This window comes from Papio anubis, chromosome 12 (genome assembly GCF_008728515.1).
Source record: "Papio anubis isolate 15944 chromosome 12, Panubis1.0, whole genome shotgun sequence".
Classification (NCBI taxonomy): Eukaryota; Metazoa; Chordata; class Mammalia; order Primates; family Cercopithecidae; genus Papio; species Papio anubis.
The window spans coordinates 73,395,821-73,422,645 of record NC_044987.1 but is presented as its reverse complement, the minus strand read 5'-3'; the positions used below and the strand labels follow the sequence as shown (position 1 = coordinate 73,422,645).

Below are 26,825 nucleotides of genomic sequence, written 5' to 3'. Positions count from 1 at the left end.
GTGGCAAGCAACAAGCAACAGTCAGTAGTTTTAGGTACATGTTTATAATTCCCTAAGGATTCTCACAAATTCTTGGGACATTAACCTGGCAGAAGCCTGGTCTATCATTAAGGAAGAATTAGTTCTTAACTCATAATCTACAAATAATACTTTCCATTTAAAAAGATGGAAGACTACCCTTTTAGGAGTCGGACTTGCCCCTCAGGGTCTACATCTTTAGTTCTGTCTAGAGGATCCTCTGGCACTAGAAGGGTGAGGTTGTAGACTGTTCCTCTATCAAACTTTAATTTCAGAGCTGGGGTCCAGGACATTTGCCAAACTTTTCCTTTGGATGGGATCTTTTTTAGCATAGCACATATCGAGTTGTTGACTGATGAAGAAGGCAAGGCAGTCTTTCATCTCAATGTACAAAGAAACAAATAGAAAGATAGGAGTGTGTTATTGCATTTAGTGTCCCTACTACAAAGGCAATGTCAAAGAGGTTCTTTGGGACATTATGATTGGACAGATGATAGATGGCAAAAAATAAAGGCCAAGTGAGACCTCCGGAAGCCACACATATAAAAATGAGGGTGAAGAAAGATCCAGGAAGTGGGTTTAGCTAGCAACACAGCTGGTGCGAAGGAAGATTCCTCCAAGCAACGTGGACTGGAACAGTGGGCCCGATCAAGTACGTACTGACTCATCAGATTTCTACGTGGAGCCACAGATGTGTTTAATTTTATACTTTGAGACCAATTTGCACACTGTGAGCCTGCACAAAGCCAGCTGCCTGGCCGCAGAAGCATGGTAGATATGTAAGAGCGGGAGATCCTGGCTGCTGTTCCAAGGGCTCTGATTGCTCTTGCTGGTTTCCTGATTCCAGAGCCACAAGACAAGACTCAGCCTGTGGCTTTCATCTGGGGTTGTGGCCCAGTCACCCCCATCATTCCCTATTCCTTGATTTTTGATTTTCTTCTGCACTTTGGAAGGCTTTTCTATGGATCTGGGACTGTTGTTCAGAGTCTGGGTGTAATTACCACAAAACACCCTCTGACTTTAAGAGGAAAGAAAAAAGAAAAGAAAACTAGACTTTGGACCATGTAGGAGATGATGGCTAACTAGTTCTGCACCCAAAACTGCAATTAGAGCAATTCTGATGTCATTGTTAATCATGCCGATTTACGTTTTGAAAGGAAACCAAATGATGAATATAATGATTATTTCTGTTTCTGCTTCCCCCTCTTTCTCCTTAAGAGCTGGCAATAGCGCTAAAGTCAAATTAAACATCTGCTTGAAAAATAAGCTGGAGTGCTGATGACAGCTGCTCTGGACTTACAAATGCACCACAGCTGTCAAACTCTAAATTAACAATGATTTTCATTTATGAATAGCATAGAACTAAGACATAAAGGAGCTTTTTCTCCTCTGTTTTCCTGGCTTCCAGGGACTGTTAAATGTGAACTGTTAGGGAAATGCCCAAGGAAAAATATAGCTGAAATCAGCCCACAATAATTAATTATGGAGGGAGTGTGGTACATTCTTTCTTCTTATGTAATCTTATTGTTCACTGACTTTAGGTTGGGTATTCTTTGTTGTGAGCAGGCTTGCAGGAAGGTAAATAATTCAGGCACACTTATTTGATTAGTAATCGGGAATGAACAGTGGTAGAGTAGGAGAGCATCTATAGAGGAATGCCATCTTCCACAGCACTGAGGACCTTCAGGCAGCTTCCACCCTCGCTTCTTCCAGATGAAGGAACAAATTCCCCAGTATATGACTTTGTTGCACTGTGGTCACACGCTGAGTGTCCAAAGATCTAATCAATCTATTTTTGGGACAGGCTGTTTCATACTTTGTGACCCTGAAAGACAAAGTAGGTGTAGAACCACTTCTTTGTCCTTTTCTACTCTTGTTCAGAGTCATTACGGTCCTTCCTATGGATGGTGTGGGACTCAGGTGTAAGGCAACATGCCAATTGTGTGTATCTCCTGGTTAAAAAAATATGGACTGAAGTCAATGTAGGAATAATACCATGATACTTTTTCACTGTTGCCCAAAGTTCTCATTTTTATCCTTTGATCATCTCATGTTAAAAATGTTCATAGGGATAAACAGATTGTGGTATATCTATACAATGGGTATTATTCAGCTATATAAAGGAATAAAGTATAGTGATACAAGTTACAATATGCATGAACCTCAAAAACATTATTCTAGGTGAAAAAAACTAGACACAAAAGGTCACACATTGTATGCTTCCATTTATATGAAATATCAAGAATAGTTAAGTCCATAGAGCCAGAATATAGATTGGTGATTGCCAGGGGCTGGGGCAGGGAGAGGAGAATGGGGAGAAACTGCTCAATGAATAAGGGGTTTTACTTTGAAGTGATGGAAATGTTTTAGAACTAGGTAGAGATGGTGGTTGCACATTATAAATGTACCAGATGTCACTGAATTGATCACTTTAAAATGGTTGATTTTATGTTATGTGAATTTAACCTCAATTATAAAAAAGTTCACAGGGTTGAAACATTCCGTTTTGATCCTAACTTGACCAGGGCAGGGAATATATTGGCAACTCCCACTCCATCAGTGGAAAAAAATTGGAACTAGTCTTACTGCCATAGACCTGGTGCTAGTGCACAAATAGGGTAGGCCATATGTTCTTGCATGCCCACCAAGTTGTAGTCACTCCCAGGATCCCCACAATGTTGGTGCAGTCTGTCAGTGCTTTAGTCTTCCCACCAAGCTTCAGTTTACTGCTGTGCCTAGAGATCTGTCTAGGGCCTGTTCCTCGGCAGCCTGTACTTCCTATTTAATTCTTGCCAGTTTTCTCCCCTGGGAGCTGGATCCTGCACCTGGGATCTCAGCTGTTGAATGAAACTCTGCTGCCATTGGACTGATCCCCTGGAGCCATGCTCCCGCTGGCATCCCAGGAACCTCTGACATCTGGATTCCACCTGTTGGATGGCAGATTCTGGGGCAACTGAGTCTTCCTAACCAGGCACATGTTTCCATTTAGCCATGGCGTTGGTCTTTCCAACTGCTCTCGCAAGAATCTGCTACTTTAGCTGGTTCAGGAGTTTCCCAGTCCCTTTTCTGTTGACTCCTTGATTCCTCGCTGGTCAGGGTTGCTGAGGTCCTAGGCTGCCTGACGTGAAGCCACCCTGACTTACCACAAAGGAGACTGTAGTTCCTCTTGCTACCTAATGCCAGAAAAATTGTGGGGTAAGCTTTACCCCAGCCACATCAGATCCTCCTAACCCTGCCATTTTCCGCTAAATCACACACAGAGTCATTGCATGTGGTTTTCTGTTACTTTGAAGATAAAAGGAGTTAGTGAGCCCGATGACATTACAAAGTGTTATGAATGCTAGCTAATTGCTTCTTAATACTCATCCTCTCTTCCCACTAACAAGTCTTTCTCTTGCCAGTTTCCCTGGGCTTGTTTTCCATTTTCTAAGTGACATTAGTTTCCTCACTTGGGGAACAATATCTCACCCCACAGGTAGTCCTCCAACCCCTGGTTATAAGAAGGGCTCTGTCCTACTCCTCACAGACCTACTGAGGCAGAAGGTGGGCAGGAGCGGCGGGGAGGGGAGTCAAGCTGAGTCAGTGTAGCTTAGTGGTGATCAGGGCTTTGGAGTCAGGCAGAAGTGAGTTGAAGTCCCAGACCCCATTACTTTACTGCTTTACTGGCCCAAGTATCAACTTTCTAAATGTCAGCTTTCTTATGAACAAAATGGGAATGATATAGTGAAAATTCTATAGGGCTTTTATGAGAATTATGTAAGACATAGATAAGACCTGCATTGCATTTAGCATAGTGCTTAGCAATAAATATAAGCTACTTATACTGTTATTTGATTAATCAACGTGTTGGGCACTGTCTCAGTCTGTTCAGGCTGTGATAACAAAATACAGTATCATCAACTGACTAGCTTATAAACAACAGAATGTATTTCTCACAGTCCTGGGGGCTGGAAAGTCTAAGATCAAGGTGCCAGCATATTCGGTGCCCTGTAAAGACCCTCTTCATGGTTTAAAGACGGCCATCTCCTCCTGTCCTCACACAGTGAATGACAGAGTTTCAGAGAAAGCAAGCCTTGTGGTTTTTTTTGTTTTTTTTTTTTTTGAGACAGGGTCTCACTATGTCTCCCAGATTAGAGTGCAGTGGTGCCATCTCAGCTCATTGAAGCCTCAATCTCCTGGGCTCCAGCAATCCTCCACCTTAGCTTTCTGAGTAGCTGGGACTATAGGCTCTCACCAGCACACCAGGCTAATTTTGTTTATTTTTTGTAGAGACAAGGTCTCACTATGTTTCCCAGGCTGGTCTCGAAGTCCTGGACTCAAACGATCCTCCCACCTTGGCTTCTCAAAGTGTTGGGACTACAGGCATGAGCCTCCACATCTGTCCCTGTATGTCTTTTTATAAGGGCACTAATCCCATTTTTGAGGGCTTCATCCTCTTGATCTAATTATAGCCCAAAAGTCCCATCTCCTAATACCATCACAATGGGGATTAAACATCAACATACAGATTTTGGGGTGGACACAAAACATTCAGACCATAATAGGCAACTCTACACACATCTTCACATCCTCTCAGCACAACTCTGACTCCAACCACTGCTGTAGTGACCAACTATGTACAGACCTTGACCATCTCTGCCCCACTGCAATGGGAGGATGCACATCTTTCCTGCATAGTGTACCACTTGATTCCTGTTCCAGAGCTTCTCTGATGCTGCAGCAAGTGTTCAGAATCTTAAGAATACTCACATATATGCATCTCAGAAGTGGAGGGGAGCTAATGCTTGTGGGGCCACCTTTAATTAATGAAGGATGGAGACCAATGGATAGTGGCTTCCCCAGTTTACCCTGGGTGCACTGTTCTGAGACACATGTCATAAGCCTTCTCCAATGGCCACAAGTGGGATCAAACACCAGTGGCCTGCAGTGGTGGCCAAGTCAGTAAAACTTGACCAAATCACCATCCCTACCCTTCACTCTTGCTCCCTGGGATCACTTCCCACATAAAGTACCTGCTTGTAAACTTTGGTCTCAGCTGGGCTTTTAGAAGAATCTAGGACAGGAATCAGTAATTATTGAGTTCCTGATGCTGGAGTGTACATTAGAACAGAAACCAGTAAACTTTTTCTATAAAGGGCCAGATGAATATTTTAGGCTTTGCAGGCCATATGGTCTCCATTGCAACTTTTAAGTTCTGCTGCTATAGCTTGAAAGAGCTCTAAACAATACATAAATGAATTAACGTGACTGTGTTCCAATAAAACGTTAGTTACAAAAACAGGCAGTGGACCAGTTTTGGCCCATGGGCTGTGATTTTCTGACCTACATTACAACCACAAAGAAGAGTGAAATTGATCCATGCCTTCATGAAACTCAGAGTCCTGTGTGGGGAAGAGTTCCTACAAATAAGGCTGTAAAGGTGGCTAGAAACATCATATAGAGTTGGACACCATGCTAAGGAATACTGACTTTATTCTTTGGTGGTAAGAAACATTGAATGAATTCTCGTATCTTGTAGCAGCTGCAACTGGGAATAGGTTATTTCACTAGCAAGAAATGAATTGCTTCTTTTTAACATTTACATGAAACCCAATCCTGCCAGAGGGTTGCCTAAGCACCCTGAGTGGTGCTTCCATTACTGAATTTCCCACCCTGGATTGCATCAACAGGGCCGAGGTCCTTTCTCTGATAGACCTGAGGCCAGATATGTTTTGAAATTAAGAATATTTTGAATAATATAGTACATATTCCTTATATCTTGTAATGCCCCCATCAGGGCCTGGGACAGCATCTCACCATCAAACACATTAATATGTATACAAAAAGACCATATGTAACTTTGAAGCAGTTTAGGGCAGGTTTTGGCCCTAAATGAGTTATGAAAAATCTTTTGGATTTTAGAGCTTTCTGGATTTCAGTTTGCAGATGCAGGGCTGTGGACCCAATTTGTATGTTCATGATTTTCCCTAGACTGTGCCAACCTCAAAGGCAGCCTCTGTGTCCTTAGTACGCACATGCAGGAGGTGTTCGGTAAGCGCTACCAAGGGAATGGACAGACAAGAAAGGCTGGGGAGGATTCAGAGTTCAGAAAGAGATGGAGAGGAAGGCTGGTTAGGGACCTGGTGAAGGTCATAGGTACCCTTATGTGCTCTGATCAGGATTTGAACTTTATCTGGAAGTGCTGGGGAGCCCTGTTCAAGTGTTAGGTAAGTGGTGTGACTCAGCTGGGCCCGAGGACAGCAAGTCTTATATCAGCGTGAGGAGGATCAGAGGGTAAGAAACTGGAGTGATCACTTAGGAGGTTTCTACAAGAGTAAGGCAAGAAGTGTCTATGAATTAGGCAACGAATGTAGAGCAAGCGATAAAAAAGAGCCAAGATCTGGCTCTAATGATGCTGGAGGGAGAGAAGAGTCAGAGTCCAGCCTGACCCTGCAGCAGCAGGCCGAGATGGCAGAGTACAGTATGAAGATCGCAGACTTGGGAGCGTTCCAACCCCAACTCTGTCACTTACTCTGGGACCTTGGGCACATTACTGAACCTCTCTGTGCCTCAGCTTCCTCCTTCATATCTACTTCATAGGGTTGCTATGAGGATGAAAGAAGTATTTGTAGTGCACCCAGAACAGTGCCTGGCTCTTGGCTCTTACGACTGCCTTTAACCAACCACTGTTTCCTAAGAGTGAATTTCCTGATGGTTCACCAGATGAATGTGTTCTCAGGAGAAGGATGATCTACATCTCAGACCCTTCCAGGAAGGGACAAGTAAGTGTTAGAAATCCACCCAAAGGTAACAAATTCATGGAAACAGAGGATCACGTCACGAGATAAAACTTTTGTGAGACTCAAGGATACAGAACTCCCTTCTGGTGAGGTCTGTAAACATTTATTCTACTCATGGGGGCTTTTTCTTTTAATCAATTGCTACTTGCCTGTGACGGTTTGCAGCGTTCTTGCAGCATTGTAACATGCCAGGGAAACTTTAAGTGCTGGGTCACTTTGTAGGGAGAAGGCTATAAGGAGGGCTGCCTGGAAAGTCTGTAATTTAGAAATGTACAAAGCTTTGCATCCAAATGGAAAATGGAAATGGTGTCAGGTTTGTGCCAAAAGGAAAGTCATAATTGCTATGTATTTTCCTTCCCAGCACTCCTGGGCAAAGGAACACAACCAGCCACGTGGGCTTCAGAGCTGTCATCTACAGACATTCATCAGTCTGTGCAGCTTATCTACTAGGCTGCCTTCTCCCAGGAATATTACTCAAATACAACACAAATGCTCCTTTTGACAAGTGAGGGCTCTGCAGCACAGTTGGTACCCCCTTTTTATCTGTCCTGAACTTTGCTGCCAGATTTAAGCATCCTCACTAACCTGTTTGTTTGTTTTGAGATGGAGTTTCGTGCTTGTTGCCCAGGCTGGAGTGCAATGGCATGATCTCCGCTCATTGCAACCTCCACCTCCTGGGTTCAAGCGTTTCCTCCTGCCTCAGCCTTCCAAGTGGCTGGGATCATAGGCATGCACCACCATGCCTGGCTAATTTTGTACTTGTAGTAGAGAGAGGGTTTCACCATGTTGGCCAGGCTGGTCTCGAACTCCTGACCTCGGGTGATCTGCCTGCCTCAGCCTCCCAAAATGCTGGGATTACAGGCATGAACACCACACCTGGCCCATCGTTACTAACTTTTTAATGAACATTCCTCCCAGTGTGTCAGTCCACTGTTTAACAACTACTAATGGCCCCCTCAACTCCGCTAGAATCAAGTTCAATCTCTTCCTGTTGGTATTGGAGGGACTCTACGATTTAGCAATGAATTTTGGCCCCCAAAGGCTTTTTAATCTTGAAAAGTTTGTCTACTGTCTTCCAGGGCTGCCATGTTTTCTCTCACTTCAGTTTTCACTTTATCCACCCCTTTTACGTGGAATAACCTCTTCCCTTCTGTCCTTTTATCCAAACCCTAACACTGTCTTCAAGATGTAACTGCTAACCTTTCCAAGAGGCTCTGATTTTTCCATTCCTCATTCATCTCCTTTCTGAACTCTTACCATGTTTAATTTGTCCCCCATTAACGTCTGTCTTAGGTTTGCTAGCTTTTGCATAAATATTTTAATTTATATCACAACTAGACTGAAAGTGTTTTGAAAGTCAGGATCATTGTTTATACCCTGAATCTTCCTCAATGCCTGCTATACTCTGGGTGCATGGTAGGTGCACATGGCATACTGGTTGGTTGGTTTCCCAAATAGCACCTTCAACCTGATAAAGAAGGTTAGTTTCTCAGCTAAATAAAGGGTCTTCCTCAACTTGATTAAAGGCACTGATTCGAAACCTGTAATACTGAATATTACAATTAAAAGTAAAATAGTGTTTCCATTAAAATCTGGAATAAGCATGAATACTACTATGTAATACTGTACTAGAGGTGCTAGATAATAAACTAAAATATAAGAAAGAAAAAAAAGGTATATGTATTGTGTGTATATATATATATTCATTATTTTAAGATATGATCATTTATATCAACAATCCCAAAAGAATGAAAGAATAAGCCATTAGAACTACCAAGACAGTGCAGTAGTATCCAAATTCAAACTTAAGGTACAAAAATCGATAGCTTTTCTAAACACAAGGGATCAATGATTAGAAAGCACAAGACAAAGATCCCATTCACAAAAGAAAGAAAACTATAAATTACCTATGTGAGGAAAAAGCCTCTCAAGAATATGCAATCTAAATGAAGGAAAATTACAAAATTTTAAGAAGGATACAAAAGACCAAAATAAATATGGAACATTCCATGTTTTTGACTGTGAATGCATCTTATGTATTCTGGGAAACTATTATTTCAGTGCAAAGCCATTCAAAATCCCAAAACGATTTTTTATCAAACACAACAAACTTATTCTATGATTTGTCAGGAATTAGAAATCTGCTTGGATGACCAGGAACAGTTTGAATGAGAAGATTAACGAGCGATGACTTGCCATCAAAACATAACCATTTCAAACCATTTTATGCTATAAAATGGTGTGGGTTTCATGGAAGAATACATAAATAGATCAACAGAACAGACCAGACCTGTATAAAAATTTTGCATTTAATGAAGTAGCATCTCAGCCCACCAAGGAAAGAATAAACTATTTGATAAATGGATGGGGGACAACTACCCATCTGGGGAAAAATAGGTAGATTTCAATTTACCATCTGTGGTGGGTATCTTTGATTTGTTCCTCTAGATACCTGCTCTACTCTTCTGCCCCCTAGTTAAAGACTGAGAATACTCCGTAAAGATTATATATATGGGCTCTATGTTCCTGTAGTTGGAGCCACACCAAAGGGAGAGCCCACAAGGAATTAGAGAAAGGAGTAGGGTTGGGGTACCTGAGGCTAGTTGCTTCCCTTAACCAAAGGTCTTAGCTCCTGTAAAGGGGTGGTCCTCTCTACCCCATCCTCTCTGCCTTTTCCTTTTGCTTCTTCAGGCCTGGATTGTATAGCCCTCCCTCACCGTTATTTTGCCCCCACCAGACCCTTATTAAACTTTCCTCTGGCACCTCATTTTGAGCATGCCATCTATTTTCTGTGGTGGCTTATTAATATCATATCATTCACAACATTAAATTCCAGGAAGATTAAAGACCTACACTTACTTAAAATCTATAAAATATGGGAATATATTTATAGCCTTAGGCATAGGAAAATTATTTTTGAACAAGACAACATCAAAATTCATAAAGGAAAGGATGGATACATTTGATTACTTAAAATTTCAAACTTTTGACTAATTAGACACCCATAAGCAAAGTTAAAAGAAAGGTGGAGAGAAATAGTTGAAATTTACAACTAAGTGTCATTATCTGTACTACCTAAAGATCAATTTTAAACATAAATATATTCTAAATAAATCAAATTATTTTATATGTATTTGATTTTATATATTTAATGTACTTAAATATTTATATATTTATTTAAATATTTTATATATAAAAACATTTTATAAGCTATATTTTAAATATAATATTTGTATATATTAAAACAAAATTATATATATAATTCAATTTTCATTATTATTATTATTTTTTAGATGGAGTCTCACTCTGTCCCCCAGACTGAATGGCAGTGTCAGGATATCAGCTCACTGCAACCTCCGTCTGTCTCCTGGGTTCAAGTGATTCTCCTGCCTCGGCCTCCTGAGTAGCTGGGATTACAGGTGCCTGCCACCATACCTGGCTAATTTTTGTATTTTTAGAAGAAATGGGGTCTCACCATGTTGGTTAGGCTGGTCTCGAACTCCTGACCTTAGGTGATCTGCCCACCTCGGCCTCCCAAAGTGCTGGGATTACAGGTAAGAGCCACCATGCCTGGCCATATAAATCAATTTTTAAAAGACAGATTATTAAAAAATGGACAAGAAGATGAATGGGCCATGCACACAATCTTTATGAATCTTAAAGATTGATAATACCAAGTGCCATTGAGCAAGTAAAGATTTAGGCTCTCTTGTTCACTGTCAGGGAGAGTGTTTAAGTTGGCAAGCTTTCTGGAGAAAAATCTGGCAGCATCTAATAAAATTACAAATGTGCATCCCTTATGATCCCATTTCTTGGCATCTATTGTGGATAAAAACTTGGAAATTTGCTCAATAGGCAAGTATCAGGATATTCATCATGGCATTATTTGTCACAGTAAGACACCAGAAACAATCTAAATGTCCATTAACTTTGGAATAATTAACATCCATACCATAGACATGCAACAGTTAAAAAACAAAAGGAGGTAGCTTTGTATGTACTGACCCAGACATATCTCTAATATATCTTATTTAGTGAAAAACCATTCAAGTTCAGGGCATTACGCATAACATGATACCATTTGTTTAAACTCAAATTCCCACAGGAATGAAACTATGTGCTTTTATGGTTACCTTCGTAAATGTAAAAGCAGAGATAAGTCTAAAGCATACAAACCAAATTGATTCTATTGTTGCCTTTGTGTAGAAAACTGGAATTGAGAGAGATGCCATGGATTTTATTTATTTATTTGAGATGGAGTTTCACTCTGTCACTTAGGCTGGAGTGCAGTGGCACAATCCCAGCTCACTGCAACTGCCACCTCTCAGATTCAAGTTATTCTCCTGCCTCAGCCTCCTGAGTATCTGGAACTACAGGTGCGCACCACCATGCCCAGCTAATTTTTGCACTTTTAGTAAAGATGGGGTTTTGCCATGTTGGCCAGGCTGGTCTCGAACTCCTTACCTCAAGCGATCTGTTTGCATCAGCCTACCAAAGTGCTGGGATTACAGGCATGAGCCACTGAGCCCAGCTAAGATGCCATGGATTTTTAACTTTTTCTTTATTCTGTATTTTTCCGTATTTCACTACTTTTTGTATTGTTTGAAATTTTACAATGTGAATGCATTTATGTCTTACCCATACAATTACTATTTCTTTAATAAATAGTTGTAGCTTATATAGGACTCCTTCAGAGAAAAAATAAATAAAAGAAAGGCAGAACATGGAGTTTAATGTTAAATGGATTCATGACTTTAAAAAACTTGCCTAATTTCCCCAGGGCCTGTCTCCTCCTCTGTAAAATGGGAGTAGTTTTCTGTGAAGATCAAATTAGACAAAGCCTGCTAGATGTGCGCTGAGTTCTTGGTACACAGAAAGCATTGGTTGACTTTTTCTCTCTCCCTTATCTGACTTGTAAGAACCTCCAGGGTCAAGAACATACCTCCATTGTGTATATCGTGGATGCCTGGGCTAATAGAAGCTCAGTTGCATTTGTTGGAAGAATGAGTGAATGAACAAGCCATACATGTTGTTAATGGATAAACATATATACACATACATTGATTGTTAATGGGTAAACAATAGATGCCCTTCTGGCTTCCACCAAAAAGATCTAATGCTTCTGGGTTGTAAGAACAATAAATCAAAGAAAACTAGAGATCTGGGCCAGAGGGATAAGAGCTTTTAGAGCAGGAAGACTCTTCACATAGATCTGACATTTTCAACCCATTTTCTTTAGAGCTCCAGGCTCTGTGGAGCCACTGGGCTGTCATGGGTAGTGGGATGGGCACTGAGGGCCAAGCTGGGAACCCAGTCTCTGAGCTAAGAGTGAATATACTAACAGACAATAGCAAGGCTATTTATCCCAATGACCATAATACTCTGACCTCCAGTCTCTGGGCCCCAGCATTCGACACAGAATATCAGGATTTGTCCAAGGAACTGTCAACTGCTCTATTTTTTGCCCTCACCACCTCCCCCACTTTCAACTCAGAACTAACCAGAGAAAGCCAAATATGCCCTCCAAACCAATCACATAAGATGCTCCACTTGTAGTTAGCCTGCCTCCAGCTTCCTCATGCCAAGGAACCTCCAATCAGTCTTCTCTTGTTTTCACTAGAAGGCTTTCTCAGTCCTCTGCCTGCCTTTGAGACTCTGCCAAATGCTAGTAATGGCAGCTGACTCCCTTGTTATACAACAGGCTCTGAACACACAGTCTCTGTTCTCATTTCAGGGGTCTTTGTTCGTTTCCACAAGGCCATCTCCCACATTTTAACTAGATACTATAGACATGTTATATATTGACATTTATAGACACGATTTCGTGTTTTAAAATTCTACTGATTTTTTCTTAATGACCAGTGTAGATTAATTCCAAGAGCCAAACTGCTCAAGGAAACTGAGGAAGGATGCTCAGCTTGCATTAAACTATGAAAGAAACAAATAATGTCCAGACAGATGGCAGCAAAGGGAGGCCAGATGACGACAGGGCTGAGTCTGGACAATGAACAGATGCTTCAGAGACTCTGTGGGGTTTTTCCCATAAGCTAAGCACAGTGGAAGTCTAGGAACTACAGGGACTACAATGCCTAGGTGGGCTTTCTTATCACCATCTCCTCAGGGGTGGGCTGGAGTTAACCACAGTTGTAAGTGTGTCAAAATGACTATATTTGACAAATGAACCAAATACATAAATAAGACCTTCGAGGATTTAAAAAAGAGACTGTTGGGAAGGTCTCAGTGCCTACTTCCATTAAAAAAAACAGTGACTTCTTGGATGCTAGGACTGGAACCATGTCCATCTATCCATGACTAATTTGCTGGTAAGAAATCCTAACATTCTAAGCATCATTCTCTATAGGACTTCAAACCTATTTAAAATAAATTATGGCTGTGTTTCACCAAACTGTGAATGTTAGTAGATGTCACCATAAAAAAGGAGCTTTACAATCAAGTAGGTTTGGAAAATACTGGGTGAAACCAAATTAAGCAGATTTTTATTTTTTGCCAGGACTTTGCAAAACCTTCATTATGCTAGTGTTGTGAATCTGTAAGAAGCGTATTTAGTACATAGCATTTTGCAAACATTTGACCACGGAAATTGTTTTCCTGCCCATCTATTTCCATTTCCCAAACCATCATTTTGTGGCACGTAAGTTTGGAGATAATAGGTTGAGACAACACTACCTTTCAGAGGAAAACTGTTTTGGCTGGTTAATACCTTTTATCACCTATTATAATTCACTGAAAGGAGGGTCAAGAGGCAAGATAGGAAGTGGCACCAGAGGGCCATTTTGATGGGCAAGGAAGAAGGTAGCATCATAAAGCAGAGCTCAGGGCTAATGGAGGTCACATGTGGGTCTCAGGGCAGCCGAAGCATGGTTTAAGGATTCTAGGTGCTGTATGCTCTGAGAAAAGAAAAAGTGTTAAATTCCAGGTGGAAAAAGTCAAAAGATTATCTTCACCTGGTTTGTAATTTTTCTTAACCAGCCCTAATATAATTATCTCTAGTAGGACAGGGTGGCCAGGAGAATCATCCTTATTTGATGAACATAGATTCCAGCATATGAATCTTTATGGAGCCAATGATAGTCTATGGTGCTATTGAGAATTCAGATAAGGGAGGGCAGAGGGATGATGCAACTTTCTGATCCTCAGTAATGAACTTTTTTTTTTTTTTTTTCCCTGCAATCACATCACAAAGTCTTTGATAAACTGCAGGGAAGGATTCCATGGTTACTTACTTCAGAATCACACAGCCTGTTCCTGCTGGTGGCGCTATCCAAAACACCTGGATCCGCGTCCGCCTCCGTGGAGTGCTTTCAGTGACTGCAACAGGGCAATTGCTCATAAATTGTGTTTCTTCTTCGTCTATGATCTACGGAAAACCAGTGGGAAATAAATACATGCAACATCATTTTGAGAGGGCGCTTAAGCTTCTAAGTTGGTACTTCCTTAATTTTATTTTTAAACTTGTCATTTTGTGTTAGCAACTCTGTATCCCCAGGCACCAGAATAGTGCTTGGCATAAAGTCCCAGTCAATGCTTGTTGAATGAATTAACATTGTATGAGGACATGGATTGGGCACTTCTTTGCTCTCTGGGACCAAATCTTGTGTCAGCACTTTGAGGAATTAACCACTAGGTGATGATCTTGCTTATTTCAACAGAACAACCTGTGTCCCACTTTGGGGAAGGAGGAGGATGGGGAAGGGGTACTCCAAATCAAACACTATATAGCAAAACTTTGTAACTCAGCTACAATTTTGTAACTTAAAATGTTAAAACACCCTTTTAGAGGAAGTATAGCAAAGTGTATAAAGTCTCCCAGCTTCATAGCACTTTTTACTAGCGCAGTTCCTACTTCTTTAATCTGTGCATTACATTTACTAATCAGTATTCTCCCAAATTAACCATCAAAGTTTCCTATGATGCTACAAACAAGATGGTAGCCTTTCCCATTCCCCAAGGATGTTCCAGCTTTTCTCCTGCCTGTTACTTCTGGGCCTCCTGTGGTACTTGCCTATCCCTCTTGCAGAACTATAGTATATTAGACCTGAAAGGATCTTTTGGGGGAAAATAATCTAAATCCAATTGGTTTTAAGTGCCAACTCCAATGGATTGGTAGTAGCTGGATCATGAATAGTGTTGATAGCATTAATAGATAATATTAATTGAGTGTTTAATATGTGCTAGGCACTAAGTGCTTTATCTGAATTAATCTTCAAAACACAATCTTATTATTATATCTATATTGTATTTATTTTACTTTAAAAAATTCCTTTTTAGAACAACAGACAAAAGGAATGAAGTCACTCAAACTCCATAGCTTATCATGTAATTTTATCACTGGACAAAGCAAAGACCATTTTCTATTACTTTTTATCTTTATACTCTTTACCCTACTTTTTTTCCTCTACTTAGCACTCACTCCTAAGTATTTAATGTGTGTTGTTCTCAGTGTGTATTATTTAGAATTGTTTTGTGTTTTAATGGTTCTTTCATTCAACTTTATGCTTTTTTGAGCTATGTCAGTGTTACTACATGTAAATGTAATTTGTTTATGACTGTTGCCTAGTATTCCATTGTATGCATTGATCACATTTTACATAACCATTCTTCCAGTGAGAGGCACTTAGCTGACTTCTAGTTCCTTGTCGCCACAAATATTGATGTCATGAAGAATCTCATGCTGCTGTACTTGTGATCAGTTTCTCAGCAAGATTGACAATGTAGTAGGATTGCTAAGTTGTGGGTATAGTCATATTAATTTCACTAAGTACTGCAGAATAGCTATACCTTTTATTCTATCAGCTATGTACTAATGTTCCTAATTTCCCCCATATCCTCACCAGTACTTGTTATTACTGGACTTTCTAATTGTTTCCAATCTGATGCTTATAATGTAGTATCTTAATATTAGCACACTTGATCATCTTCACAAATTTATCAGGTCTGCCTTTCTGCAAATTGTCTACTCAAAATATTTGCCAGTGGATTTTATTGTCTTTTTCTTGCTGTTTTGGGGATTTTCTAGATATGAATACCTCATCATTTACACATATCTCTTCCTTTCTGGCATCCAGAGGTTACTGTTACCTTTGGAATTCCTCATTTAACAAAAATAACTTTCATCTAGTCAAATTCATCAACTTATCTCCTATGGCTAGCACTTTTATGATCTTGCCTAAAGAAACTGAGATCACATAGGTATTCTTCAATATTTTCTTTCATTAGCTTTATACTTTTCCCTTTCACATTTAGGTCTTCCATCCATTTGGAGTTTATTTATTTATTTATTTTAATATGATAGAGTAGGGATCTAACTTCATTTTTTAAAAAAAATTAATAAATTTTATTTTCTTAGAGCAGTTTTAGGTTCACAGCAAAATGGAGTGGAAAGTACAGGGTTATCTCACATATTCCCTGTCCCTTCACCCCTACACACACACACACACACACACACACACTCTTCCTATCAACATCCTATATCAGAATGATACATTTGTTACAATCAATGAGCCTATTTTAACATATCATTATCCCTCAAAATCCACAATTTACATTATGCTGCTCTCCTGGTATTGTACATTTTATGGGTTTTGACAAATGTATAATGAGATGTATCCACCATTGTAGTATCATACAAAATAGTTTCACTGGCCCAGAAATCCTCTGTGCTCTTCTTATTCATCCCTTGTTCTTCCCAACCACTAATCTTTTCTATCTCCACAGTTTTGCCTTTTCCTGAATGTTATAGAATTGGAATCATACAGTATGTATGTAGCTTTTCCAGATTGGCTTCTTTCACTTAGTAATATGCATTTAAGTTTCCTCTCTGTGTTTTCATGACTTAATAGCTCATTTCTTTTTTAGCACTGAATAACATCTGATTGTCTGAAAGTACCACAGTTTATCCACTCACCTACGGAAGGATATCTTGGTTACTTCTGAGTTTTGGCAATTATGAATAAAGCTGCTATAAACATCCATGTGCAAGTTTTTGTGTGGACATAAAATTTTTAGTTCATTTGGGTAAATACCAAGGAGCACAATTGCTGGATCATATGGTAGTAGTATATTTAGACTTAACTGCCAAACTGTCTTCCAAAGTAGCTTTACCATTTTGCATTTCCACCAGCAACAATTAGAGTTCCTGTTGTTCCACATCCTCCACAGGATTTTGTGTTGTCACTGAGTTGGATTTTGGCCATTCTAATAGATGTATAGTGTTATCTCATTATTAATTTGTAACACCCTAATGAGGTATGATGTTGAACATATTTTTATATGCTTACTTGCTGTCTGTATATTTTTTTCGGTGAGGTTTCTGTTTGGGTCTTTTACCATTTTTTATTTGGGTTGTTCACTTTCTTAATGTTGAGGTTTTGTTTTGTTTTGTTTTGTTTTGTTTTTGAGATGAAGTCTCATTCTATTGTCCAGGCTGGAGTGCAGTGGCACCATCTCAGCTCACTACAACCTCTACCTCCCAGGTTCAAGCAATTCTCCTGCCTCAGCCTTTCAAGTAGCTGGGATTACAGGTGCCCGCCACCATGTCTAATTTTTTTGTATTTTTAGTAGAGATGGGGTTTCACCATGTTGGCCAGGCTGGTTTTGAACTCCTGACCTCAAGTGGTCCACCCACCCTGGCCTCCCAAAGTGCTAGGATTAAAGGCATGAGCTGCCACACCCAGCCGTTATTTTTTATTTTATTTTATTTTTTGAGACAGAGTCTCACTCTGTCGCCCAGGCTAGAGTGCAGTGGCACAATCTCAGCTCACTGCAACCCCTACCTCCCGGGTTCAAGTGATTCTCCTGCCTCAGCCTCCCAAGTAGCTGGGATTACAGGCGTGTGCCACTACACCCGGCTAATTTTTGTATTTTTAGTAGAGACAGGGTTTCACCATGTTGGCCAGGATGGTCTTGAACTCCTGACCTCAACTGATCTGCCTGCCTTGGCCTCCCAAAGTGCTGGAATTACAGGCATGAGCCACTACACCTGGCCCTTAATGTTGAGTTTTAAGAGGTTTTTTGCATATTTTGGATAGCGGTTCTTTATCAGACTTGTGTTTTGCAAATACTTTCTTCAAATCTGTGGCTTGTCTTCTCAGTCTCTTGACAGTGTCTTTCACAGAGCAAAAGTTTTAAATTTTAATGAAGTCTAACTTATCAATTATTTCTTTCATGGATAATGCTTTTGGTGTTGTACTTAAAAAATCACTGCCATATCCAATGTCATCTAGGTTTTATTCTGTGTTGTCTTCTAGGAGTTTTACAGTTCTGCATTTTACATTTAGGTCTGTAATCCATTTTGAGTTAATTTTTGTGAGGGGTGTAAGGTCTGTGTCTCGATTTTCTTTTTTTTCCTACATGTGGATATGCAGTTGTTTCAGCACCATTTGTTGAAAAGACTATTTTTGCTCTATTATATTACCTTTGCTCCTTTGTCAAAGATCAGTTGACTATATTTGTGTGGGTCTATTTCTGGGCTTTTTATTATATTCCATTGCTGTGTTAGATTTTTTTTTTTTTTTTTTTGCTAATACCACACTGTCTTGGTCCCATCCCTTCTTCCCAACTCTAACAATTATCTCCTTATTCTTCTCCAGATTCAATTTATGCTCCAACTGAATTGTTCTCATTCGTCTTTTAAGCACTTTCAAATCTCTCCCATTAAAAAACTGAGACCTTACTTAACCCTTCATCCTCCTCTAGTTATCGTCTTATCTCTCTCTCTTCATCACAATCAAATTACTTGAAAAAGGTACCTATACTTACTGTCTTCACTTCACCTCCCACTTATTCCTCAACCCAGTTTCTGTATATTTTCAGGCCACATTGCACTACAAAAATAACTCTAGCTAAGCTTCTGCAATGCTTAATCCAATGGATCCTATATAGTCCTTCTTCTCAACTGGCTCTCCTCCCTTGCCTTCTGTGCCATAGCTCCTTCTTGGTGCCCTCCCCTAACTTCCCCCATCCACTCTCTCTACTTTCTTTGGCTGCTCATCTTCCACTACTGGCCTTTAAATTTGAAATTGCTCAAGGCTCAGGCATAAACCCTCTCCTGTTCTGACTTGATTCTTTCTCTGTAGGTGATCTCATCCAACTCATGGCTTTAATTACTACCTCTGTATAGATGATTCATTCGTTTATATTTCTAGTGTTGGCTGCTTCTCTGAGTCCATGTATCTCCAACTTTATCTTTTACTTGCACTTACCTTTGGATATATCAGAAACATCTCAAATCTACCCTGTTAATAACTAACCTAACCATTAACCATCTTCCCTCTAACCTGGTCCTACTCGAATTGTGCAAGTCAGAAACACTGGAGGTCACCCTTGGCTCTTCCCTGCCTTCATCTTCCATATTTAAATGTTGTCCATTTTACCTTCCAAATATCTCCTGAATGTCTACCACCATTCTTATTATTACCCTGGGCTAAGCTACATCATTTGTTCTCTGAACTAATGTAAAATCATTCTAACTATCTTTATATACTCTCTCGTCTTTCTCCAATTTGTTACCTATACTCCAAGCCACAGTGGCCTTTTAAAAGCACAAATATCATTACAATATAATATCTCTTTCCTCAAAATATTTCAACAGTTTTTCATTGCTTTTAGAATCAAGACTGAAATCCTACACAGAGGCTAGTTCCTGCCTCTAGCCTCACATTGTGCCATCTCCCTCTTTGCTTCCTGCACTGTCTACACTGGTCATGTGTCTTCTCCTGCCAAAGCCTGGTCAATTCCTATTTCCAAAGCCTTTTTAAAAATAGTCATCATTTCATCATCACTTTGCAAGGTAGCTGGTACATGTAAGTGTGCACTGTAAGAATGAAGTGTAGTAGGTTGGGCATGGTGGCTCACGCCTGTAACCCCAGCACTTTGAGGGGCCAAGGCAGGAGGACTGCTTGAGCTTAGGAGTTCAAGATCAGCCTGGGTAACATAGTGAAGTCCCATCTTTATAAAAAAATAAAAAGTTAGCCAGCTGTGATAGTGCACACTTGTAGTCTCAGGTACTTGGGAGGCTGAGGTAGAAGGACTGCTTAAACTCAGGAAGTTGAGGCTAGAGTAAGCTGTGATTGTGCCAATGCACTCCAGTCTGGGTGACGGAGTGAGGCCCTGTCTCAAAAAAAAACAAAAAAAAAACTAAGTGTACTTGCCTCCTCCCTTTGGTTGTGAGGTTCCTGTCTGTATGACTTGGCAACAACATGTGTCTCAGCTCCTTTAATTAGATAATTCCCTGGACTTCATTCTGAATTTGGACTGTTTCCCTAGATGGTTATTAATAGCTTTGATAATAATAATAGTTAGCATTTTTGAGCACTTTCTCTTGATGAAGACCTTTACATACATTATTTCAATTCCCTCGAACACTGAAAAATAAGCATTATTAAATCCACCCCTTAGGAAACTACTGTCATGCAGACAGGTTCAACAACCTGTCTGAAGTCCCAGAATGGCAGAGCTGGGACTTGAGGTCAGCCCTACTTGGCCATAATGTCCGTGCTCTTTCCCCTATGCTACAGTCCCTCCTAATTGTGCCATTTTCTTTATGATAGGCAGGAAATTTCTCTCTAGCCAATCCTAGTCCCATGAAACTACATACACTGGACCAACCCACAACAAAAGACCCCACTCCACTCCAACATACACACAAGTACTTGATAAAAGTGAATAGTACTTTTGCTTCATATTTTCTTAACAGGTTCCTAGACTCCCTTCTGCAGCTTTGTTGATGTGAGGGTAGGTTTCCAAATAATGTGATTTTCTTGGACTTGCAGAATAGTGAGTCCAGTGAGGACGCTGTTTGCTCATGGTTGCAGAGAACTTTGGCAGGAATCTTTAATCCTAAGTCTTTAAAATCCTTGGGAAGGTTCTGGGTGACTACACTGGGAAAGCCAAAAGAGTTAAACTCATATTTAGTTAACATTTATTATCTGCCAGGCACTTAGTATGGTCATATCATTGGACCTTTGACAGGAATAGAAGATTTTACAGATGAGGAGCTGGAGCTCAGAGTGATCTGTCTGGATTCAGACCCAGGGCTGTCTGAAATTCATGCTATTTCAGGTGAACTCTGACCAAGGTCCCACGGGGACATAAGACTAAGACCCTTGGCCCAGAACTGAAACAAAAAAGAATGTTCTCCAATCCATAGAAGCTACCTCAGGTAAACACGGATGTTTATCCACAACCTCAGTTGCCAGATGGTAATTAAGCATTGAACAGAAGGAGTTATTTCCCTGGATCCAGAGAATCCTCCAAACATTGTTTGCTTCTCAGAAAATATCAGCTTCTTCTAAAAGCCTTGTGCCTATCAGAACCTGCTCTCAAACCTCCTCGCAATCCCAAATGTCTCCACACTCATTGTCATCTAGAGTGGGTCTCAGGATCCTACCGCGTTAGCTACCAACTAAATGACAGTCATTCATTTCAATCTGTGGTTTCTTTTTACCTAAGACAGAAAGTTAAAACATATTACAATGGAGTGGTTGTGTCTAGTAATAACATTATGGGTGATTTTTATTTCCTTTGTATAATTTTTGTGTTTTCTAAATTTTCAACAGTGATGATGTATTACTTTAGATGAAGAGGTTATAAATTTTTCTTTTTATAAATGGGATCTTACTGTGTTGCCCAGGCTGGCTGTGAACTCCTGGGCTCAAGTAATCCTCTGGCTTCAGCCTCCTGAGTAGCTTGGATGATAGGCATATGCCACCACACCCAGCTTAATATTTTTAAAGGACCTAATTACAACATTCCAGTGATAACATTTCTATTTTATATATAGGTTTAAATAAACCTTCTTAAGTTTAAAGTCACTTTGGGAGAGATTTGCTGGTAAGGCAGCTGCTTGGCTCCCTGCAAGAGAGGGATAAATCTTAATCTATGACTGGTTCCTATCCAGCCAGGTGAGACCACCCAGATATCCACCAAGTTTAGACAGGTAGACAAGGTTTGATTCCCCAATACTTGTCAGCCTACAGTTAAAGCAACTGGTTGAGTATCTGGTCATGAATATGCCTTTTCAAATATCAGGGGCATTTTAAGCTAATAGAATGATTTTTCTAGGCTTCTAAAACTTTTCAGTGAACACAGTCCTAAATCACATGCCATACCCATTTTGAAATCTATATCAGGACCCATCTTTACTCTGAGGATTCCTACTCGTCCCTCAGCCTATTTATGGGCTTTTCTTTTTCAGATCTGAACACACACCCTTCTTCCCTAAATCTAATCTTGACTCCCCTCCTCAAATCTGATCTGGATTGTCTTCCTTGATATGTCACCTCCTCACACTTTCTGGTCCAACAGACACAAGCCTCAAGAGATGAACCTGAACAACATCAAAGTCCCAGATGAAGTTGCAAGTGTTCTACCATGTGGGTGGGCCATGGCAGTGAGACATCCAGGAGAATACTATTCCAAAGTCCACGTAAGTGGTATCTGGGACATTTGTCTTCAGGAAGCAGAGCCCCAGACACAGAGGTTAGGACTAGTGGTCAGGTCAGGGCTCCAGTTCCCACATGAGAATCAAGGAGAAGTCAGAATAGAACAGGAACTTGGAACAGCATCCATAGCAGGAAACTGGTCCCATGAACATGGGCTTGGAGCAGAGTAAGCAGGAGAGGCTAGTCTTAGAAACTGAGCCTTGGGATAAGAAGGGACATCTTCTGTGGGGGATGTGAGATGTGATTAAGGGAACAACTCAGGGGACTCAGTGGTCAATGCTTAGGCACCACGACCAAGGATTCCTATCAGGGATAGTAGTGTGATAATCCCCAATTGAGAACAGCAGCTTCTGGTCTGGGTATGTGGGTACTGGGTGGGCTGGGTCTGAAGAACAGGGCACTGGGACATCCAAATATAAACTGTTGAGTCAGGGAGTATAGGGGACACTGAAGTTAGGGACCAGGATGAGGAATGAGGGAAGATATGTGCTATGATACCACTTTGTAAATATTTCTTCTCTAGAGGTATCGTGAACAGTAGCGTGGTAGAGTAAAAAGTAGATGAATGTTTGAGGCAGGTAGATTTGGACTAAATCATGGCTCTGCAACTTTCTAATTAGACGACTTTGACCACACCAAGCTACGTGACTTCTCTAGATCTGTTTTCCCATCTGCAAAATGAGGATGACAATATCCATCTTGCTTGGTGGACAGAAGCAACAGATGAGATAGTATTGATGAAGCAGCCAGCAGCTATTAACAGGCCCTTGGTATGTCATGGTTCCCCCTGTATGCCGTGCACCCCTCTCCTAACCGGTCGTGGCCCACATCCCCAGAGGGAAGCATTAACACCACAGGCTGGCTAACATGGGAGGAAGACACTCCTAAGAGGGGAAGCAGAAATAAGCTTATAATTACTCCATATAGATATTTGTTCATTGTAGAAAATCAGAAAACATAGGGAGCAAAAAATATGAAACAAACATTCCTGATCATTCCACCACCCCAAGACAGTTATTAATATTTTGGTGTATATCATTTTAGATTATGCATACATACACATACAAAAATGCAATTCTAAAAGACAGGATTAAAGTATACTTCTTATGTTGTAACTCGTCTTTTCATTTCACAACATATCATGAACATATTTCTCTTCCATTTAACATACAATCCCAATAAAATTTTTAATGGCAGCATAATAGTTCATCTTATGTTTGATCCACATTTTACCTAACAAACCTCAGTGTGTTGAACATTTCGTTGTTTATAATTTGGGGCTATTATGATCCCATTTAGCTAAATTTGACATCTTAAGTTTTTTCTGGAAGTGAAATTAATGCAGTTTATTATTGCTGAATCTGCCCAGGAAGGGCTTTCTAACTATTTCAGTAAAACCTGAGAGAGAATCCAAAGAAAATAATCTGAGTCATTAAATAACCTCTTAGTAGTTTCCTATGTGTATTTTTTTTCAATCTGAAAGCCATGGAAGGAAAGATAGTTGCTTTTGTCTTTTATGAAAGGGCTTTCAATATAGATTTTTTAAAATTAAGATTTTGCCCTTATTGCTTTAAAAAGTTTATCATAGAAAAGTTAACCAGGATAGAAAAGTAAAGAAAAAAAAATCCTCCACTGTTTGAATAATTTTGGTTTGTTTCCTTCTAGCCTTCTCTCCATGTATTCTTTAAAATTTGTTAATAGTGGTGCTAATTTTGTTTGTATAAACGTGTCTTTTTTTTCCCTGTTTGTCCTAGGACCCTCAATATTTTTCCAGGTTTTTCTGAACTTATCAGAAACATAATTTGAATGGCTGTATTGGCTGCGTTATTCAGTGTACTTTTTGTCAGTGGCCTCTCTTCTAAGCTGTAAAGATTTAGGCTTAAATCCTGTCCCTTTTCCCTAAAAATACCCCCATCTTCCAGCCTAACTTCCACAAGTTACTAGCATCCTTTTAAAAAAATATAATTTCAACTTCAGGGCGTACATGTGCAGGTTTGTTACGAATGATCCCATCAACCAGGTAACAGTACACAAAAGGTAGCTTTTCAGACGTTTCCCCATCAATCTCTCCCCGCTCCAGTAGCCCCTAGTGTCTATTGTTTCCATCTTTATGTCCATATGAATCCAATGTTTTGCTCCCACTTACAAGTGAGAACATGTGGTATTGGTTTTCTCATCCTGAGTTAATTTGCTTCGGATGATGGCCTCCAGCTGCAACCATATTGCTGCAAAGGACAGACTTTATTCTTTTTATAGCTGTGTAGTATTCCATGGTATATATGTACCAAATTTTCTTTATCCAATTCACCACTGACAAATACCTACGTTGATTCCATGTCTTTGAGATTGTGAATAGTACTGTAATGAACATATGAATGCTCATGTCTTTTTTGTAGAACAATTTATTTTCCTTTGCATATATACCCAGTAATAGGATTGCTGGATCAAATGGTAGTTCTGTTTTTAGTTCTTGGAGAAATCTCCAAACTGCTTTCCACAGTGGCCAAACTAACTTACATTTCCACCAACAGTGTATAAGTGTTCCCTTTTCTCCGCAGCCTTGCTAGCATCTGTTATTTTTTGTCTTTTTAACAATAGCCATTCTGACTGCTGATAGGTGGTGCCTCATTGTAGTTTTGATTTGCATTTCTGTGAACTAGCATCCTTTTTGCACTAGCAGCTCTTCAAACAGATTCTTACCTTCATCTTATTCATCTTTTAAAATCTCACTTGCTTTATTTTCTCTTCCTGGGAGTGTACCCTGTGCTTCCCAGACTGGAGAAGCACGTGGGATTGTGGGGGAGGTGATGTGGTCATGAACACCATTGGCGGACCCTCTGGCACTGGGCATGTGGCATCCAATCCACAGAAGTTTAGTCCCGAGAACCACCAGATTGCATTTCTCCCCCAAAAGCAGATTAATCCTCCGTGCTATGTGGGTTGTTTCACATATTAGGAGCAAAAACAGCAGGCCAGGCTTGGGAGCAAGCCTGGGCCAAGACGCGTAGGCCCCCTGGGCAGGCTAATAACCTGGCCCCCTTTCAAAACAATATTCTCTAAATATTTGCCCAACATTCATTTGGAGGAGAGGCTGAGTGCTGCGTGGGAGAAGGAAGGCAGGCAGACTGCTGGCTCAGCACTGCTCACTCTATTACCCTGAGCAGTTCAACTGCTGCCCTAAACCTGCATACCTCACCCAGCAACTAAGAGGCCTGGAAGGTCTCTGAGATACCAGCTCTTGTCACTTAAGTGCTCCTGGGGGTTTTCCCCCTACCAGGAGGCAATACAAAGGCCTGGGAGAGTCCAACAGCCTATTTATTACTGGTGTGACTCTGGCAAGTTCCTTAACTTTTCTGGACTGATTCTCCTTATCTGTAAAATGGGAACTGATAATAGCATCTACTTCAATGGGCCAGAAGTGTTTATATGAATTCATATACAAAGTTGTTAGAGAAGCTTCTGGCACAAAACCAATAGAGACAGGAGGCAGCCAAGGGTCCCCAGCAAAACCCCATCTTTAAGCCTAAAACAGCCTGAAGGTTGAAAAACCAGACTACTCTTCCTGGATGAAGCCACCCTTTCCTGATTCTTTCTGAATAATGCCCACCTGAGCACTGGGAGGATGGGGTAGAGCCTCAGGAAGTTCAGTGGGGAGGAGCCTGGCCTCTCCCATTCCAGTATGGTGACCTGGGATTCAATGTGTGAGGTGGGAATCCTGCTAGGAGGACTCTCTCTCACTTTGCTGAGAGTTATTTTTCCTTTTTACCCAATAAAGTCTGTTTTCCTCACCATTCTGTGTGTCCACAAGCCTAATCTTTCCTGGTCATGTGACAAGAGCCCTGTTTTAGCTGAACTAAGGAGAAAGTTTATCAACAAAACTATCACTGTGTATATTATAACCACTGTGCATTGATAAATATTATTATTATCATTCTCATGTCCTGCTTGCTCTCAACCATTCTGGTAAAGACCATTTTCTCCACTGCATTACGTTTCCAGCAGCATTTTAGTGCACTTTTCAGACTGGTATCCAGGGCACCAGCCCAGCTGGCCTGCACCTAAATCCAGTCTGGCTTGGGAGCCTCAAATACAATGGACAGGCTCCAGTCCAGTAGAGCTGGGCACACACAGTGTGTGTGTGTGTGTGTGTGTGTACGGGTCGCTGCCTGAATCATGGTGTAGTCCTCAGTTAAAATAGAAAGCCTTATCTTCCATGTGAGAATTGGAAGATGCTGAGAAAAGTTGACACAGACTTAGAGGAAGTGGTAATTTACCAGGAGTAGGTAATCCTCAATAAGAAAAGAGCTATCTCCTCTAGAAAAACCAGGAAGAGGAGGAGAAATTATCCTTCACACCAGGTGAAATGTGCCTCCTGGAATCCTGAGAGGTAGCACGGGGTAGTGGGGAGAGAACATGTGGACTTTGGAGCCAGCAGACCCAGGTCTGATTTCTGCCTCAGCTACTTAATGACCTTGAGCAAAGTCACCCAACTCTCTGTGAGGACACATCCTTACGTGAAAAATGGCTACGCATCGATGATGAAAGATTTCCTGTGTACAGAGCCCAG

At 40.5% G+C, this 26,825-nt stretch overlaps 1 protein-coding gene across 1 annotated transcript in view; it reads right to left on the bottom strand.

Moving 5' to 3' along the window:
• Positions 1–26,825, bottom strand: part of SPON1 (spondin 1) — a 300,029-nt gene that overhangs the window by 200,972 nt on the left and 72,232 nt on the right. Inside the window, exon 3 of the mRNA XM_003910193.5 lies at positions 14,042–14,175. Coding sequence (XP_003910242.3) covers positions 14,042–14,175 — 134 coding nt within the window. The remainder of the gene's footprint in view (positions 1–14,041; positions 14,176–26,825) is intronic.